We start from the raw sequence: 20,534 nt of genomic DNA on the forward strand, positions 1-20,534 counted from the left end.
GTCAAGGTCTATGATCCAAGCTTCATGCCTTTTCTAAACAGCATGCTGCCCACAGCAGTGTACACACAACTTTCATTTGTCACAGTTCTAACAGAGCCCAGTGCTCTGAAATGATGGTGTCTACTCTCTGTTCTGGGATGCAGGGTAGGCTCGAACTCAATCCAAGGGTACATCCCAGTTTCAGTTCCCTCTAGTTAGACATCCGCTCTGCAACTGACAGAGGCCAGGTGCAGGGCAATGCTAGCACGAGCTGGCTCTTAGGGTCTACCTGAAAAGGGGTACAACCTAGAGGGAGACAATTTATTCCTAGGTACAAACAAGATACCCTAGGAGCCTGCTGTCACTCCTCACATGCTGAGGAGTTTCTGAGTGGGCAGGAGAAGTAAGTTCCTCCAGGAGAAGCCTCCCCTCTCCCCTGAACCCCTACACCCTGGTCTAATATTTCCCCAAGGTTATCTGATCTACAAATACGCAGGTAATCAATGGGTAGGGTTATTTCCCCTCATGTGCTGTGGATTGAACCAGAGCCTTGTGCATGCTATCCAGTGCTCTACCACGGAGCTGTGCCTCCAGCTCTGGGTAGGGCTGGCATGTGCACAGCCACTCCAAACTGCTCCTTACCAGGCCTGGGGAGGCCTCAAGAGCAAGTCCAAAATGCAGGAAGAGCATGATGCATTTCACAACCCCACTTCAGAGCAGAGGCAGAGAGGTCAGGCTGAGAGAAAAGCCTAGAGGAAAGGACTGTGCTCTAGTGTGCTCTGAGGTGTGCTCTGGTTCGGCTGTCCTCTGTTTAATAGGAGGCAGGCACCACATACGTCTGCAGGTCCTTCGACACCAGTAGCCTGAGCAAAAGGAGACTCGCTACTTGGCTCTGGGAGAAAAAGCAGGAAAGGAGAGAAGGGAGAGGCTGGAGGTCAGTCCTTTCCCCTCAGTCTATCAGATGGAAACACATCTGGGACTCTTCATGTGCCTAGACAAAGGTTAACTGCTTTTGACCATTTCTTTAGCTTTAATCGACTAGACCGGAAGCGACAGTATGAATCACACCGTGAGGGTGGGGGGCAGCAGCACAGGGCTGTGGGAATCCGAGCCTGAGGACCTCTTTGCACTAAGCCAGTGCTAAGAACAATGTGGCGTGCTAGTGGCTGCTGTTCATGCCCAGGTTAGAGATACTTGACTGCTGAATGTCTGTCCTGCACAGGCTTTTATCTAGGTTCTTTACACAAATGATCGCTACCAAAACTAACAGCCAGGGTCAACCAGATGTTTTACTGGCAGCCAGGGTCAACCAGATGTTTTACTGGCATTATCTGCTTAAGATCTTCCCAACTTTGTGAGGACAGGGCCTAGTCTCCAGAACCCTCCAAAGAAAGAACCTTGGGAAGGCTGTTCCTGCCAGGCCCATGATGAAGGGGTGACTGAAGAGATCAGAACTCAGGGCAGTCTGACTTCAGAGCCCATTACAGGCAGTCCCTGCCCCTCCAGTGTTAGCTGGATCCCTTCTGCCTCAGGAGACCCTCCAGGACCAACTTCCGGCCAAACAGACTAGACGCACACCTTCTTTGCAGGCCAAACAGACTAGATGCGTACCTTCTTTGCAGTTTCAAACTCTAGTCCTTCTAGAGCTTCCATGGCCAGTTCACGCCAGTCAGTGTCTGTCACTCCCAGACAGGCGATCTGGTAGGCTTCTCGGAACATTTTCCTATCAAGGTATTGGTACATCGGAGCAGACTGTGGAGTTTCAGAAAGGGGAGAAAGTTAATTGTCTGTTCAGAGCACTGGAAAGTGTTGGATTCCAAGCAGGCCTGCTTCCAGATGTTCAGAGCAGTATCACCGGAAATGCCTACCTCAGACTTCAGCCATCAGTCTGCACCTTAGTAGTCTTGCCCTGGCCCACGTGGGTGCCCTCCTTTCTGCCACCCTCTTCTGCTGGGCCATAGCACTCCCAACATACACTTCTGGCTGCCATCTGCCTTCCCCTTCCCTAGGCCTACCTGACCCTAACATGTCACCTTCTCTGGGAAGGATCTACCCCACCCCCATAGGAAATGCCTACTTGGCTTTGTAAAGCTCTGCTAGCAGGTCCCTCCCGGAAACTCTTGCGTGCTTTCTCTTCAAGCTGCCCCTGGCCTCTGTGTAGACAGACCTTGGGCTTGTGCTGTGCCCTGGTTCCACAGGGGCTCTGGGGTGAAACCCTGCACACCCTGTGGCAGCAGCAGGGTTATATTCACTCCCAGCAGGTCCTCCATCCCTGGCCAGAGGAATGAGTCACATGACCAGGAGGGAGACAGAAGAGGGATGGCCTCTTCTCAGAGGGACTGAATCTGAAAAAGGCATGGCTATGGAATTTGCTCCAGACTGCCTAGGAAAGCTCTGAGGACAGATCCTGAGGTCTCTGGTGCTGAAGACCAACTCTCCCCTCAAGACCAGGCTGCCTAGCTAAGAATATCCACAAGAATTCCCTAATGACTTCTTTTTTTAAAGGCTATCAAGAACTCTGCAGTTGTCCAAACATCCCTGTGTTACCTCTGATAACACCCAGGAGGAGACTCCTGGAGGACACATGACTTGCCTGAGGTCATAGCAGATTAAAAACTTGAAGCCTGGTCTTGTGTTCCTTCTTGCTGTGTGTGTGTGTGTGTGTGTGTGTGTGTGTGTGTGTGACAAACATTACGTGTGTAAATGCACTTACACACGTCAGACTAAAGCTTAGCTGGTTCTAGCATTTACAGCAATAAAAGACTCTGTCTTGATCTGAAGCCAGTCAATATGTTCAGGGACCCACATCTCTGTTCTGGATTCCTGGACAGTAAAGATCAATCAACCAGTACCTTCGTGCTAATGGTTCCCAAATGTGGACTTGGAAATGCTGTTTTCTCCATTTGGGGCCTTTATCTTTGAAATTTCTGGTCCTTTTTTTTTTTTTTTTTTTTTTTTTTTTTTGTAAACTTCAAAATTAAAAGAAACCTTTTCCTTTCAAGCCCATCCTCTGACAGCAAGACACAACTGTTCCCAGGGGGTTGTTTTTCCTGTGGTGCCACACCATCCACTTCCCCTTACTGTAGGGAGGCAACTGGCCACAGACAAGGAGCAGCTGAGCTAGCACCCAGGCCTGGCTCAGCCACATCCTAGCCAGGTGCCCCCTGGGAAAACACACTACCTTCTATTTAGAGAGTCTGCCCACTCAGGCTGCTGTGGGCCAGTGAGGCGCCCATCTCCCTGGACACAGGTTTCATCACCTCCTTGGAGCTTTCTCAAACTCCACCCACTCTGCCCCACAATGAGCTCATTCTCTGGACTCCTCATACTCTCTGGTCCACTTTAGCTCTCTTTTGTGGCTTTTGCTACTTCATGACTGTCTGTAATAAGAAGGAATAATAACAGGAATTGGGACAGGCAAAACCTGAAAATGGGTGTAATTAACCCCATTTCACAGTGGCAAAGCCTGAAGTCTCGGCTGCTCCTGAGGTAGAGGTAGGAGGATCACTTTAGCCCTGGAGTTCAAGACCAGCCTGGGGAACACCGCAAGCGTGGGTCTCAAGTAAAACAAAACAAACACACACAAAAACAAAAACCAATAAGCCCAGTACACAGAGAAGAAATGAGGCCCCAAAGAGGGATGTAAGGTGTTCAGGATGCAGCTGGATCGGGTTTCAGGGTTCCTTTTCCCAAGCTGCAGAACTTCTGCTATGCTGATTGCCCCAGGACAGGGGACATGAATATGCATCACAAGATGAGCTGATGGGCTGATAACACAGGCAGGGAGCGCACGCTGAGTGAGGGCTGGAAAAACATACTGATAGACCAGTCCCTCTGAGCAAGCCCTTCTCTGGCTGCTGTATTCCAAGCATGACGCGATGGTGCATAACCGGAGCTTGCTGTCCCACTTGGCAGCTTGGACACACTAGTTCTTGCACAAGATGATACAAATTTCGAAAGGAAACCAAAAAAAATCCCAAGAGCAAAAATGGGGCTTTCTGCCTGGTCTGGAGGCCCAAACCACAGGACGACTGGAGGCCCAGGCGACAGATAAACAGCCTTTGTCTCCAGATCGCCTTTCCCAATGCTTGGCAGCTCTGGCCTGCTGCATCAGCAGGAAGGCTGCCTGCAACCAACAGAGACTTTGGCTACTGCATCTTGAGGCCCTGGCAGAGGGAGCCCCGGCTGCCCCTCCGGCTCCTCTTGGCTGGCCAGAATCTGGGAGCAGCAACTGCATTTATTTTTGAGGTTAGGATGCAGTCTGGGGAGAAAGCCTTTTAATAAGCGAAGCCTGTTTGGCACAGATGAGGAAGAGTGGGGTCTTGTGCATGTGGTGCTGGGTGGGGTTCAGGATGCTGACCGGGAGCAAGCAGGTAAGGATGGCAAGGCAAGAGTCCAGCAGGCCTCACCAGCTCCACATGTCAGCCACTACCATCTCTTATGCTTCCTCTTCTTCTGCTCTTCACTCACATCAGAACTCTCTGCCATCACTTGACTACTCACTATGGGTCAGGAGCGGGTGGGAATACTGCTGCTGTAACCCCTGCAGCAGCAGTAACAAGGGCCTTCCTGGCCAGGGAAGAAGCAGGCAGAGGCTGTGTGTAGGCAGACAGACTAACAGAGCCTTGAGGAAAGGCAGTCTAGAATGTCTGGACATCTTTCAGTGTACAGGGCCTTTGGCCCAGCACTTGCATTTCTTGGGATTTATACTGAGTCAGGACACATACTAGTTAGATACCCACTATTCCCAAGAACAGAAGCTTTGGGCAGCCAGGTGTGGTGGCGCACGCCTTTAATCCCAGCACTCAGAGGCAAAGACGGGTGCATCTCTGTGGGTTTGAGACCAGCCTGGTCTACATAAAGAGTTCCAGAGCAGCCAGGGCCAATAATGAGACCCCGTGTCCAAAAAGAGAAAAGAAAACCAAAGGCTATGGATAGTATAAATGTCCAACAGCGGGTGCTGGTTGAGTACGCTACGGACGGCCCATGTGACAGTGCTGCGTCCAACACAACAAAGCTGGGCATGCAGAAGGGAGGGCCTGGAGCCTGGGGCAGGGAGGTGCTCCAGAGGGAGGTGCTCCAGAGGGAGGTGCTCCAGAGGGAGGTGCTCCAGAGGGAGGTGCTCCAGAGGGAGGGGCTCCAGAGGGAGGTGCTCCAGAGGGAGGTGCTCCAGAGGGAGGGGCTCCAGAGGGAGGTGCTCCAGAGGGAGGTGCTCCAGAGGGAGGTGCTCCAGAGGGAGGGGCTCCAGAGGGAGGGGCTCCAGAGGGAGGGGCTCCAGAGGGAGGGGCTCCAGAGGGAGGGGCTCCAGGCTGCACGGTGGAGCACAGCAGCCACTGCCTACGGGGAACCGAGCAACACACACGAGGAATCACCTGTCATTTCTCACACATACGTGTGAGCCTGCGTCGTCGGTTTGAACATTCTGGTCAAGTATGTTCACTGACATGGCACAACACTTTCAGTAGACTGCTGAGCAGAAAGTCAGATTAGTAAGTAGGGCCTTTGGTTTTGGCGAATGTTTTTATTGTTCGTGGTTTGTTTTGTTTTGTGTTAAAAAGTCTTGTGATGTGCCCCAGGCTGCCTTTAACTGGAAATCCTACTGCCCCAGCCTCAAAGTGTTGAGATCATAGACATGAGCTACTGTGCTAGGTGAGGTTGCTGGTTTTCAGGCAATAATGCATCAAAGGGATGGGTCTGGAATTGCTGAATGTCAGGGTAAAAGAAGGAGCACAGGGGCTGGCGAGATGCTCAAAAGGAAGAAGTACTTGCTGCACAAATGTGACAACCTGAGTCCAATTTCCAGGACCAACAATGAGAGCAACAACTCCCCGGAAGTTGTGCTGGGACCTTCACGGGCACAGGCACTCACACTCACACTCACACATATACACGCATACACTAATAGACTTTAAAACATTTTAAAACAGAAGATGGCATACAGTGATTAAAAGCGCCATTCTCTTGCTTAAGGTCCATAATCAGTACAGTACATACAATAATATGTCTGGGGTCTGGTCAGATGGCTCAGTGGTTTAGAGAGGGCCTAAATCACATTCTTGGCACCCATGTGAGGTGTCTCACAACGCCCTGAAATTCCACCTCCAGGGACTAATGCCCTCTTCTGTCCTCCATGTGCACCAGCATACATGTACACACACATACATACACACACACACACACACACACACACACACACACACACACACACACACACTTAAAAAAGAAAATATTCTCTTAAAGATGGGATGCTGTGGTCCAAGTTTCTCCTTAGTGGTTGTCTTGGTTTTATGACAGTTCTAAGGAGTGTCACTCACTTAAGGGACAAGCACACAGGCAGCTAGGGCAGCTGTAACTAGGTTAGCCACCAGGTGGGCTGTCTGGGTTCTTCTGTTTCTGTGGCTCCATACTCCCCCCGCAGTTCCTAGCTGTCCTCCTCTGGATTGAGGGGACTATGCAGGGTCTCATGCGCCCTCTCTGGTTCAGTTCTCAGTGCCTGCTCTCCTGTTCTCCTCTCATACCCAGCATTACAGTCATGCATTTATGCATCCACCCTGTTGGACTTGCCACTAACACAGTACTGAATACTGTTAACACAACGCAGCAGGAAGGGGATCTGAAAAACAGAGATTCAGTGGGGTGCTGGCTAGAGTTATGTCAACCTGACACCAACTACAGTCATCTGAGAGGACAAAAAAGATCAGTGAAATGATTCTCATGATATTCCGCTATACTCACAGGATCGGTGCCTAGCCCAGTCATCATCAGGGAGGCTTCCTCCAGCAGCTGATGGGAGCAGATGCAGAGACTCACAGCCAAACATTAGGTGGAGCTCAGGAACTCCAGAGAAGAGAGGGAGGAAGGATCACAGGAACCCGAGGGCTTGAGGACACCAGGAGAGCACAGAATCAACTAAGCAGGACTCACAGGGCTCACAGAGACTGGAGTTGTGACCACGGAGCCTGCCTGGGTCAGCACCAGGCCCTCTGCATACACACTGTGGTTCTTTATTTAGCTTGGGGTTTTTGTTGGACTCCTAACAATGGGAGTGGGGTGTCTCTGACTCTCTTGCCTACTCATAGGCTCTTTTTTCTCTTACTGGGTTGCCTCATCCAGCCTTGATATGAGGATATGTGTCTAGTCTTATTGCATCTTGTTATGCTGAGTTTGGTTGATATCAAACTCAGGGAAGCTTGCTCTTTTCTGAAGGGAAATGGAGTGGATCTGGGGGAGAGGGAAGGTTGGGGGGGCTGGGAGAAGGGGAGGGAGGGAAGGCTACAGTTGAGATATATTGTATGAGAGAAGAATAAAAAAAAGAAATCTCAAAATAAATACAGACCCAAGGAGTCAAATATAGTCCTAGCAACATTTAGACACACTGGGGGAAAAAAAAAAAAAAAAAAAAAAAAAAAAAAAAAAAAAAAAGATCTGGCTGTAGGCAAGCCTGTAGACTATTTCCTAATTAGTGATTGATGGGTGAGGGCCCAGTCCATGGTAGGTGGTGCCATCCCTGGGCTGGTGGTCCTGGGTTCTATAAGAAAGCAGGCTGAGCAAGCCAGTAAGCAGCATCCCTCCACTGTCTCTATGTCAACTCCTGCCTCCAGGTTCCTGCCCTGTTTGAGTTCCTGTCCTGACTTCCTTCAGTGATGGACTACAGTGTAGATGTATAAGCCAAATAAACCCTTTCCTCCCTAACCAGCTTTTGGTCCTGGTGTTTGTCACAGCAATAGAAACCCCGACTAAGACAACGGGGCTGAGCTCTTTGTCCAGAGAGACGTGACTACACAGTTAGGGCACAACACACCCAAGACCACAGCACCTTGCGACGTCACCGATTCCACGCTTCCCCCTCCCTCTCTTTGCTGCTCTTAGCACCAGTTTGGGGGCCTGACCATTTGTTTTGTGTATTCTCCAGCCAGAGAGGAGTGACAGGCACCCAGGTTACCTGTGGCACCTCCACGGCAGACATTGAGAAGACATGAAGGCAGAAGATCTTGGAGCCGTTGTAGCCAACCACGAAGCCCTGCAGCTTCTGCTGGTGTACCGGGAAGGTGCTGGCCTTGATGTTGAGGTAGCCTCCTCCAGAGAAGCAAAGCATGTCCTCACACTGGGTGTTCCAGGCCACACTATTGGCATTTGGTTCCTGGGGGACAAAGGCCTGTAAGGCTCCAGCTCCACTCCCAGTTTTCACTCCACGCCCATGTTAAAGCCTGAGTTGTGCTGAGTACTGACAGCAGGATGAAGGGAAAGGAGCGGAGGGGGCCAGAGAAGAAGGGATGGGCACCTGCTCTACGTACCGGGGTGATGGAAATTGTGGACCTGCGCTGTTTTCAAAATGATTACCCCCATAGTTTACTCACTCCACAGTAAGTGGAGATTCAACAAGGTAGGGTTTTCTTTCTACTAAAGGAGGAGAGGGGTGCTGCTCTGTGCTGGCTGATTCTCCAGCACACACAGACACACAGACACACTGACACACACACACACCTACCCAAGAAGGAGGCTGAAAGTGTTACCCCTGGGGATGAACACAGTGACTGCTTTTGGGTGAGTGAAATTGTGAGAGATTTCTATTTGCTTTGCGGGCCACACCCCCCCCCCTTGCTTGTCTGGTTTCTTTGGTCATGAACATCCATTGTTTTTTTATAATAAGCAAAAGAATGGGGAGTTCTTTTCAAAGTTAGAAAACAATACATTGTCTCTGCATTTACAGTCTCACACTAAGAGCATCACCCTGGGAGGTGCCCTCTCCACCAGTGTCCTGCTCAGCCCCGGAAGCCTGGGGCAGGCAGAGGCTCATCCCTCTCTGCCAAGAACAGTGGTTCTCAAGACTCCTTTAGCAAACCTCTATCTCCAAAAATATTTACATTAGAATGCATGACAGTAATAAAATTACAGTTATGAAGTAGCAATGAGAATAATTTTATGGTTGGGGAGTCACCACAGCATGAGGAACTGTGTTACAGAGCCACAGCATTAGAAGGATTGAGTGCCACTGGTCTAGAATCTTCTACCATGCACATGGACTACTTTTTTTTCCCCTGAGACAGGGTTTCTCTGTGTAGTTTTGGAGCCTGTCCTGGATCTCGCTCTGGCTTCAAACTCTCAGAGTTTGCTGAGTTTAGGGAGAAGGAACATGTAAGGCCAGTTGTGCCCAGCACTGAGCACACGGAAGCGTCTTGTTTGCTCCTGTGCTGTTCTGTGGTAACTCTAGGAGAAGGTAACTTCCAGCTTCATGTTAGCACGGGCAGGGAGTTGGCTTAGTTAGCACGCACAAGGCCCTGGGTCTGATCTCAGCACGGTATAACTTAGGTGTGGTGGTCTGCATTTCTAGCCCCAGTACTTAGAAAGTGGAAGTAGAGATCTTCCTCAAGTTTATCTTCGGCTATAGAGAGCTGGAGGTCAGCCTGAGCTATGGAGGTCAGCCTGAGCTATGGAGAGATTCCGTCTTTAAAAAAAAAGTTTCAGCTGGGTGGTGGTGGTGGTGGTGGTGGTGGTGGTGGTGGTGGTGGTGGTGCACGCCTTTAATCTCAGCACTCGAGAGGCAGGGGCAGGCGGATCTTAATTTGAGGCCAGCCTGGACTATAGAGTGAGTTCCAGGACAGGTTTGAAAGCTAAAGAGAAACCCTGTCTCGAGGGGAAAAAAAAAAAGTTTCATGGTAGCCATCGGTGAAACAGACTCACAGAGATCCACGAACCCAGCTCAGTCCAAAGACAATGGGTACGTGTTCTTTCCCCTGAACCCTCTGCTTCCTCTATGACATGAAGTGCTAATAACTGAAGTCCTTTTGGGGCTATTGGCAGCCAAGTATCCCTGTCCAACTGACTGAGGAAAGCCAGGCACTTCTACCCTGCTGGTTCTGTTGCCAAGGACAAGGAGGGCCTTGGGAGAGCATCCATGTCTACCCACGATATTGAGAAACCCTGCAAGGAGGAACCAGAGAGCAGAGGCTCCAGCCTCAGGGGGTCCCCACTTCACATAAATTAGCTCTGACCACTTACAATGCCCTAAAGGAGCCAGGAACAGCCTAGCCTGGCAGAAAACCCACTAGGTGTTAGGTACAGTCTTTGGACTACTCATCGACACCCTTCTTCCAGCCACAGGAAACAATGACCATCCCCAAGGATTCACAAGTCACTGTGCTCAGCACCCTGTGGAGGAAGCTGAGAGTGAGCCTCCACCTGTCTTTCCCAGTGTGCCCTAGGCCCTGGGAGGAACTGGCAGTCCTGGGCAAGGGAGTCACAGACTTCATCAAAAGAATCCCCACCACACACTAACCTGGTCACCAGACACTCACCATCATCTCAAGTACTGTTTCCTGCTATGTGAAAACTGTTGCTGGCCAGGAAACCGATGCTCAAGAGGCTGGCCGGGCCACCTGTTCCCTGGAGCCTTTCAGAATCTACACCTGTGCTAAGTTCTAGTCCTTTGCCCTTCCTCCCAGACAGGCCTGGGTACGGGCCTTCTTGCACACCTCTCTCTAGGACGTCACCTGAAAAAGCAGCTCCTTGGTGTGGATGTCATACACCAAGCACGTGTCATTTTCATCCACCACAGCAAGCTTGTTCCGGGAGGCACTCATATCCAAGCAGCGCACGGCTGTGGCCTGCTTCAGCAGGACAATGGCGAAGAGATTGTCCACAAAGATCTTCAGGATCTGGCGAAATTTCAGAGAAGTAAGTGTGAGTCACCATGGCAACCAGACCCTGGCCCACTGCCAGGCTGTTGGCGTCCCATGTGTTCTCCAAGAACAGCACCCACTAACTCCTCCAGAAGCTGTGTGCAGAGAGAAGACTCATTAAATAAAGCAGGGTGTGTGGGGGAGAGCCCAGGAGAATGGTTGGTTCGCTGGAGGTCACTGAAGCTGTAACAAGAGGCCCGAGACATGCCACCAAGACATGCCACACTCCCCCTAACGTCTGTGTCACTGGGGACATTTTTAATGACACTGCTCAAACTGCAGGGTGGGGACCATACACACACACACAGGACGGGCTACTGTAAACACAGGCGAGACATCTGGTATAGAGTAATAATGACCGTGCTGCTGGTGACAGCTGCCATTCATTGACGTCCCTGTTTTTGACAGCCCTGTGAAGAAACATAGTATTGCCCTTATTTGGAAACCGTGAGCCTCAGAGAGCAAACTGATCTGCCCAGGGCCATACAGCCAGTGAGAAGCTAAAAAAGAATGTGGTTCCAGGTTAGCCTGACCCCAAAGTCATGCTCTCGGCCTCACATGAGACCTGACAGCTGACTGGGGGGGGGGGGACTCTCCCCAGCTTGGGTGCTACTGCTTGACAGCTCCCACTGATCTCATGCTCCGCAACTTCCGTCCCCAGCAAAGACCTGACAAGCCTCAGCCACGAGCCATCTGCTACACAGCTTGGCTCTCGGGCTAATGCAGTTATATTTTCACTTTCAAATTTCTATGTAGCCCACATAGAACTTTTCTTATTTCAAGCAAAGAATGCAGATGAACACACACACACACACACACACACACACACACACACACACACACACACACAAATCTGTTCAACTTTCATATAGCCTAGATTTCCTAGTCCATGTGTCCAAACAGCACATTTTCTTTCAGCTTCTAGTAACAGTCTAAGGACCAGCACTATGTAGGACCCAGACAGCAGTACTGGTTAATCCAGGCACTGCCTAATAGGGCTCTGACCTCGCGAACAATCTCTGCCTGCCTCTCCAGCAATCCACTAAAGCTGTGGCTCCAACAAATCCCACCTTTGGGGTGACCTTAAGCCCACTAATCCCTGCTACGTGCAGCCTGGGAGCCATGGCACCAGCGGCCGGGTGTGAGCATGCTGTGAGTCCGAGGGCCGGAGTCTGAAGCTACCTTTATGAGAGGAAACTCCAGGTTGCCCGCAGCCCATCTCAGGTCACTCCAGATAGCAAACCTGTGCCTGCCTGGGTAACAAGCCGGATGGTAGCATGGCAAGACTCACCTGGCCGTTCTTCAGGCCCACCAACAGACCTTCCCTTCCAGCCGGGCCACCGATCACCTTGATGTACCGAATGAGAGACTCCATCTGCCACTCCCTCTCCTTCACCCCGCTGAAGGACAGGCACTGCAGCCGTTTCTCCTGGCAAGCAACCCAGACTCAGCATGGAGGGTCAGAGAACGCGCGCTCCCAGCCCCTCGGGGAACCTTCCTGCACCATCAGCAATGACCTAACCCAGGCTCTTCCCCCAAAGGCTTCCCAGGAGCCATCTTCAACACGGACCTCCAGAGTCAGAGGCAGCAGAACACTGACTTGCCACGCGGTTCTCTAACTTGGGGTAGCCCTAAGTGGCAAGAGGCTCAAGACTCTCACACAGTTTTGATCCTAGTTTTACAATGGCTCCTAAAGGATTTCTTCCTTTTTATAGTTTCCAACAGGCCTGGGCAAGATTAGGTCCACCCACAGTAGGCTTTTTCTCAACGTCTTTCCAAAACTCCTCTTGGAACTGACCTAGAGAATTTTAGAAATCTATGCTAAGAAGAACTTTTCTTTGAAAAAAAAACAAAAAAAAAAACAACCTCTTAGAGACTTTGGTCTGTAATTCCAAGTACTCTTGAGGCTGGGGCAGGAGCACAGCAAGTTCAAGGCTTGCCCGGGCTACAGACTGAGTTCACGGCCAGCATGGTGAACTTAGTGAAACCTAGTCTCAAAATACAAAGTAATTAAAAAAGTGATGGGGGCAGGGCGGTGGTGGCCTTTAATCCCAGCACTCAAGAAGCAGAGGCAGGTGGATTCCTGTGAGTTCAAGGCCAGCCTGGTCTGCAGATCGAGTTCCAGGACAGCCAGGGCTACACAGAGAAATCCCATCTCAAAAAACATATAAATATGATAAAGGTGGTGGGGAGAGAATAGACTGGGGATGTGGCTCAGTTGTAGAGAATTTACCTACTATAAACAATGCCCTGGGTTCAATTCCCAATGCCTCAAGACAAAAAAAAAAAAAAAAAAAAAAAAAGGAAAGAAATCTCTCAAAAGGTAAAACTTCTGCTTATAAACATTTATCCTAGGGGGCTGGAGAGATGGCTCAGCACTGGCTGCTCTTCCAGAGGTCCTGAGTTCAATTCTCAGCACACACATTGTGGCTCACAACCATCTATAATGGGATCTGATGCCCTCTTCTGTCATGCAGGCATACAAGCAAATAGAGCACTCATATACATAAAATACATGAATAAGTAAATCTTTAAAACAATTTCTCCTAGATAGGTATGACATGTCTTCAACTTAGCACTCAGGAGGTGGGTGGGCATGGGGATCATGAATTTGAGGCCAGCTTTAGCAACCTAGTAAATCACAATCTCAAAACAAAACAAAACAAAAAACAAATAAACCTTCATGGTGTAGAACACCTTACAATACAACTAATCCCGTACAATACAAAACGCTCCATAGCACAAAATCATTCCAGCTATGGCCTTCCTCTCTCTAAAAACTGATTCATCTAGATGCCAATGCAGCAGAAGCCAACGGCCAGCCACCGGGTCCCCTGAGGTGGACACCTGCTCTGGGGGAGGGGGTCCAGCTGCCCACCTGGCACAAGATGATGTGGTCAGCACACACCACCAGCAGGTTGCACTCAAACTTCTTGGCGATTTTCTCCTTCACCCGGTAGTGCATGTCTGCCGAGTCGTCTGAATACAACTCATAGATGAGGATCTTCTCTGGCAGCTGGATAGCTAATCGATTTTTGTAGATGGCAATTTTCTTGACAAGCTCTCTGCATTTAATCCGAACTGTCAAATGGGGGATAAAAAGACTCTAGCAAAAGGTTGTTAAGTAAGGTGAAAGGCAGAGAAATTAAAAGCCATCATTTATTTACTTAATGCTTCTGACAATTAGAGTGAGACACTGTCATTAAAAAGTCTTTACAGGGCTGGAGAGGCGGCTCAGTGGTTGGAGCTCTGCTGCTCTCACAGAAGACTCGGGTTTGGTTCCCAGTACCCACATGGAGACTCACAAACACCTCTAACTCCAGTTCCTGGGGATCTGATGCCCTCTTCTGGCCTTCTCTGGCACTGCACATACATGGTATACACATGTAGGCACTTGGACACACATACACAAAGTAAAAGTAAATAAATCTTTTAAAATTCTTCCCAGAGCACCTGCCATGTGCAGGCAGCTGTGCTGAGTGGGATCCAGAGCTACATATGGTACAATGTGTGCAGCCCAAAGCCACACTGAAGGAAGTCAAGCAGTCAGTGCTACCACCATTGTCCTATGTGCCTGAGCTCCTTCCTCTGCACAGCAAAGGCAGCCCCTAGTGATCAAGAGCCCACCATGATGACCATTTCACAGATGGCCACACCCCTGCAACCTTCCTGACCACAGGGACTTCCATGAGGTAGGCTCAGCCTCTCTACAGACCAAGTGGGGTAAACAACCCCAAGAGGACACTGCTGAGCTGGCCCAGTGGCTACATTAACACCGCCTAGATGGAAATTTTGAAACACAGATCTACCCAGGCAGGGACAAAAGAAGCCAAACTGAATCTGCAGGATGGCCCCTAACTGGGACCTCTATGCAAAGACACCTGGCCGTATCTGGTTAGCCACGTCTAGATAGCATATGTGGTCAGCCCATCCAGATATGAATATGGCTGAGTGGAACTTGGCCTCCTTAACCAGTAGAGCTACTTAGGTGAACAGAAAGGGAACTGTCAGAATTTAGACTGTGTGAAGCTGGATCCCTGTGGTCGTTTGAATGAAAATGGCGCCCAGAGACTCATAGGGAGTGGAGGTATGCCTTTGTTGGAGTAGGTGTGGCCTTGTTGGAGGTGTGGCCTTGTTGGAGTAGGTGTGGCCTTGTTGGAGTAGGTGTGGCCTTGTTGGAGGAAGTGTGTCACTGGGGGTGGGCTCTGAGGTTTCAGATGCTCAAGCCAGGCCCAGTGTCACACTCTCTTCCTGCTGCCTGTCAATCCAGATGTAGAACTCTTAGCTCCTCCAGCACCATGTCTGCCTGCATACTGCCATGCTTCCCACCATGATAATGGACTGAACCTCTGAAACTGTAACCCAGCCCCAATTAAATGTTTTATAAGAGTTGCTGTGGTCATGGTGTCTCTTCACAGCAACAGAAACCCTAAGACAACCCCTGATCCTCTGACCAAGCCTGAGCCTATCCACTGCCCTACTTGTCTAGCAGAAGCCACCAAGAGACAAACAGAAGCTGAGAGGAAAGTATGCCAAAGTGGCTCTGAGCAGACAGGGTAAAGGTCCACCAAACTGCGTGCACGTCAGCCATTGTAGCTCTGATCTGTCAGCTTCTGTGTCTCAAGGAGTCCATTTACACCTTGGAATTGTTTGTAAAATGTAGTGAGCTGGTGCTTGTTTTGTTTTGTTTTGACGGGTTTTATTGCTTTTGCTGGATCCTCAAAGGGATCTGTATCCTCCTTCTACTGCCAAAAGTTAAAGCAAGATAGAGGAGAGATGCCAGGCGGTGATGGTGCACGCCTTTAATCCTAACACTCAGGAGGCAGAGACGGGTGGATCTCTGTGAGTTCGAGGCCAGCCTTGTCTACAGAGTGAGTTCCAGGACCCTGTCTTGGGGGTTGGGGGGGGATGGGAGATCAGGGGAGACATTTCCTATTATTTTGGGTGTCCTGTCCCCTGTGCCCACCTCTTGGCTAGTATTTATAAGCAGAGGCAAGCCAGCCTGCCTCTTACCTTTCTGCTCCGTGATCAGGTGTTGTACGATGACGTCTGTCATACTGTCCCTGAAGGCATACCGATCCTTGTAGAGTCCGTGGACTGTGCTGAAGATAAGCTGGTAGAAGGAAATGCTGCCATCCTGGCAGCCTACCACCTGTTTAGAAGACAGCTGTCAATCTCAAGCTGGGAGGAGAAGCAGCCCACCCCCCATTAGGAGTGATGGCCAAGAGTCTGCCTGGCTGACCTGATGCTCAAGGCCTCCTCTAGAAATGCTCTGCAGGATGAACTTCTTCTACTCACCACATAGTTGGAGTCAGGTTTCACTCTACAGGTCCACACCCACGAGTTCTGCTCCCCAACGGTCCCCAGTCGCACTCCATCCTTGGTGAAAAGAGATACCTGCTTGTCTGAACCCCCCACCAAAATGTACTCTCCTTTGGTGAAGTAGCTGATGCAGCATGGGTCAAAGTTCAGTGGCCGATCCTTTCCAATCTGAGGAAAGAGACCATACACCAAGTGAGAGACCATTCCCGAACCCCAGTAAGGGCTTCCCACCAACATCAGTGAGGTAGCGGGAGTGCTGGGGCCTGCCTAGCCTTACCTCCTAAGCTATCCCATTCCCTCCACAGACTTCTCCACCTCTGGGACACCCACACCTCCCCCTCAACCTATCCAAATCCTCGGCTCCTAAAATCAGCAATGCCTGACCTAACTGTTGCAAACTGGGCCTAACCTCCTCAGATTGATGACTGGAGGCCAGGGAGGCTTTCCCTCCTTCATCCGCCTCACACATGGCCAGCAGCTCACCTCAGCTTCTTTTCTCTGTTTATTTTCTGACTTATCTCACTTGAAAAGACGGCCCTTTATTCTTTATTCAGTTTAAGGAAAACAAGTCTAAAAACCTGGTTTTTGCTTTAAGGTTTAGGGTCAATTTACAAATATTTTCCTATGTATAAATCTAGTAAAAGTGAGCAATCAATTGGTACTGACAGTTTAATGAATGCAATTTTGAACATATAAAACCACCGAAATAGTCAGCTCCAATTTCAACTTAGTTAATTCCCTTCAACTCATTTAAACTACAATTATAAATTTAGTATGCTCACTTTTTCTTTCCTTTTTAGGAATTTCAAATGCCTAACAACCGAAAGCTTCCCTCCTACCTCCCTGGGCTACAAAGTCTAACAAGACGCCCCAGCACGTGTCACGACACCAAGGGCTGACAGCTGCGGGCTGGGGCTTAGGACTTCCTCTTGCAAGCAACAACCGTCAGCTCGGGACCAACCGGGACCAACTGAAGCGGGCTGGGTGCCCAAAGCAGGCAGAAACCGGGCCAGAGAAAGAGCCTCAGGCAAGCTCCTCTGAACACTGGCCTTGTGAGCTCCTTTTTGGGTGGGCACAGCATCTGAGAGCTGGGCAGTGAGGTGGGATGTTGCAGAACAGAAGGTCGGAAGGAAGCCCCTTCTGCCCACAAGCTCTGCTCACTTTCTGGAAACCTGGAGCTGCCCATGCACGAGACTCATAACCAAAGAACTGTACTGAGATCTCAGCTGCTGCTCACTGAAAATACGGAGCAGAGCACGGCAAGGGCAACAACACCCCTACCCCCACCCGGCACACACACACATGTGCACACCTTCAGAGGAACAGGAGAGAAGTGAGCTTCTATGATGTACCATTTACAGAGTGCCCAGAATATAATTCAAATGTTCAAAAAGTAGGAAACAGTGGGGCTGGAAGGATGGCTCAGAGGTTAAGAGCACTGGCTGCTCTTGCAGAGGACCTGGGTTTGGTTCCTAGCACCCACATGGTGGCTCACTGGAGTCTGTAACTCCTGTGTGTTTGGGGGTGGGGTCTTATGCCCTCTGCTGAGGGCTGTAGGTACTGCATACATGTTGTACACATACAAGCAGGCAAAACATCCATACATACAAAAATAAAAAATTTTTAAAGTAGAAAAATGTGAATCATACTTGAGAAAAGACTATCAGCAAAGCCAGACCCAAATGACCCAGGTGTTAGAATGCTCAGATGAAATTTTTAAAACATCTGTGATAACATGGTTCAAAATATTAAGGAAGGGGCTGGAGAGATGGCTCATTGGTTAAGAGCACATACTGCTCCTACAGAGGCCTTGAACTGGGTCCCCAGCACCCACGTGACTAAAGAATACAGTGACTGAAGCAAGTCACTGGACGACTTAACAGACATGGGGAGATGGTGGAGAGTCAAGGAAGTGACTGGGATCTGAAGGAACGGAAAGAATGAAGGAAAGTATCTCAAGAGATGGTGGCCAGAGTGTTACTGTCTTTTAATTTCTTGACCTGCCCTTCATCATGTTTTTTAAAACAATAATTATATTGATTCTTGGTTTTTTTGTTTTGTTTTGTTTTTAAGCCTAGTGAATCCCAAGTAGGAAAATACAATGAGTCTCTTTAAAGCCCAATATTGCTTAGACACTTAATAAAAAAATTCTTGTCTTTCCATTGAAAATCAGTTGTATAAAAATCAGTTTTTAATTCAATTATACATTTAAAACAGTCATCACTAGACTAATCTGGCAGCTATGCAAATACAGATTTCTAGCATCCGTCTGGCCAGGTCCCAAACTAGGTGTGGACAGACTAAACTGTGCTCTTGAGGCCAACGGCATCTCAAGGCCTCAATTTTCTTGCACATAGAACATTGATGGTAGCAGTTCCTCCAGAGGAGTTTGAGGACTGAGAGAGCTAGTTCTGTAAACAGCAGAACAATGTCCAGACCAGGGAATACCAGCTGTGGCTACTAAGCCAGGGCCTCTTCATGCACTACAGATGCCTAAAAGGCCAAAATTATACAGATGTTACCAAGCCTGATGAGAAGTTTGGCTTTGCTTTATCAATCCTTTGTCCTATATTTAATCCCAAATCACTCCAGAATTAAAAAGATACTTCAAAACCAAGAAAATAACTTCACTGTTCCAAACAAGCTGGAGTTACCACCTGTACCATGGTTTGGACCTTAAATGATTCTCAAAATCTCTGTGTCAAAGCCTTGGTCCCAAGGCAATGGCATTATGGAGAAGAGGGTAAAGTTTAGGGGGTAGGACCGTGTTGATAGAAACATGTCTCTGGGTATATCTTCTTAAAAGCCTATTGGAAATTCTCAAAGAACTAGTAAATTCATCTGACCTGGGTCTCAATCCCAGGCGCCGCCATTTTCCAACTGTGTGGTACTTACTGCTCTGTCTTGGTCTCACCATTCCGAAAAGTACATAATTAAAGTGTCTCCTCACTGGGTTGAAGAGAAGACAGAGTACCGGGCCCAGGCCCTGGAGCCACAGCACACGTTCACTATGCAGACGGTAACAATGATTGTGTGTAGTCACTAACAGCACAGTCTCAGAGGAACACCATCAAAGTGTGCTACAGCTGACGTGTCTAAGTGGGTCTGTGTGGTGCCACATACCTGTTTCCCACTCAGCTGGTAGAAGGAAAGTTTCTGTCCCCAGTCAGCTACAGCCAGGATGTCATTGTGTTCCTCTCTAATCAACAGAAGACAAAAGGGTTATGAGGGGGCACAGCCTGCTGATGAGTGTGGCTAGGGGCTTAACAAACAACAGGAAAAAGAAAGCCCTGGCCAGGCTGTCAGGGAGCCAAGTGCTACACAGCCGTCTGGGGCCAGCGTTACAATCAGACCAAGCATCAATCAGTCCCGAGACTAAAGCAGAGACAGGGTTGGCCCTCCTGGGATCTACTATTTAACTGACTCCGAGCCATGAACAGCCTGGGCTAGGACATGGCTACAGCAGCAGAAGGTAAATTCCTCATTTCAGAGTTCCTGGGAGCAACTTGAAGGATGAGCATGGCTGCACATCCATGTGTACCCTTCTCATGTGTAAAATGTAGGGAGTAGCCCAGAGACACAGCTTACAGTGAGGAGGCTAGACTGTTCTGGTTGATGAGAAATTGCTCAGTCTTCCTGAAGAGGAAGAACGGCACCCACACCCGAGGTCTCTTGCAGTCAGGGTTCTCGAAGAGGTGAAATGGCATCTGAGTGAAGATGAGCAACTTTTCCAAGTTTTTGAAGACCAACAACTGCCAACGGAACAGAGGCCTGTAGACATGTGCCTTGGATGGGACTTCAGGGCCAGAACCCAGGAGAAAGGCCTCCACTGAGATGGGATGCCAACTCCTCAGAATGTAGACAGAGAGAGGCTTCCCAGCATCAAGGCTGGACCATAAACCTCTCCAGGTGGCTGAGTCTTTATTAACACCTCCTGCGTCCCTGAGTCCAGGGTCTGCCTGTCACTGAGCAGCACCACTAGCCACATAAGCATGCTCTATGCAGCATGGTCTGGAAAAGCCAGCCAGGGTGGCAGTGAGGAGAACGCCATAGACACTAATTCAGAACTAAGAACAAGGGGAAAGTAGAAAAGATGCTGGCAGTCGGCCTGCAGATGGACGGTGATGACTGACGCTGGAGTCCGAACCCCAGGCACCAGTGAAGGCCCAGTGGAGAGGCCACGGTGGTGCTGAGTTAGACTCAGCCGCTAGATAGACCAGGAGTTTCCAAGCCGACCACCCAGAGTGGTGGGCAGTGGGACTCTACCAAAACCCTCACGTGAATAATTAAAAAGGGCTGAAACTCCTTTCTTGTCCCCACTCCCCACCCCACAAACCGGGATTCCTCTAAGGAATCTCAGGTGTCAGGGTGGCAGTGAGGAGGGTCCCAGGCCGGGACATGATTGCCCAATCACAACATCCTGGCTGCCTCAGCTTTTCCCACTCCACTGGCAAGGATTTCCCTTACGGGTCATCTCAACTGAGAGAGGAGAGACTGCCCAGCAGCCAGGACTGTGGGGGGGGGGGGGGGGGGGGGTGAAAGCTAAGGGCTTCC

At 49.7% G+C, this 20,534-nt stretch overlaps 1 protein-coding gene across 4 annotated transcripts in view; it reads right to left on the bottom strand.

Annotated features, from left to right (window-relative positions):
• Ift122 (intraflagellar transport 122) overlaps positions 1 to 20,534 on the bottom strand; it is a 72,797-nt gene that overhangs the window by 25,460 nt on the left and 26,803 nt on the right. For all 4 annotated transcript variants that reach the window (XM_028864005.2, XM_028864004.2, XM_028864003.2 and 1 more), the window contains 8 exons: positions 19,104 to 19,179; positions 15,957 to 16,148; positions 15,672 to 15,810; positions 13,537 to 13,739; positions 11,950 to 12,087; positions 10,470 to 10,634; positions 7,922 to 8,119; positions 1,591 to 1,731 (listed from right to left, as the gene is read on the bottom strand). In XM_028864005.2, the coding sequence (XP_028719838.1) occupies positions 1,591 to 1,731; positions 7,922 to 8,119; positions 10,470 to 10,634; positions 11,950 to 12,087; positions 13,537 to 13,739; positions 15,672 to 15,810; positions 15,957 to 16,148; positions 19,104 to 19,179 (1,252 nt within the window). The remainder of the gene's footprint in view (positions 1 to 1,590; positions 1,732 to 7,921; positions 8,120 to 10,469; positions 10,635 to 11,949; positions 12,088 to 13,536; positions 13,740 to 15,671; positions 15,811 to 15,956; positions 16,149 to 19,103; positions 19,180 to 20,534) is intronic.

Source organism: Peromyscus leucopus, chromosome 3, assembly GCF_004664715.2.
Source record: "Peromyscus leucopus breed LL Stock chromosome 3, UCI_PerLeu_2.1, whole genome shotgun sequence".
NCBI lineage: Eukaryota > Metazoa > Chordata > Mammalia > Rodentia > Cricetidae > Peromyscus > Peromyscus leucopus.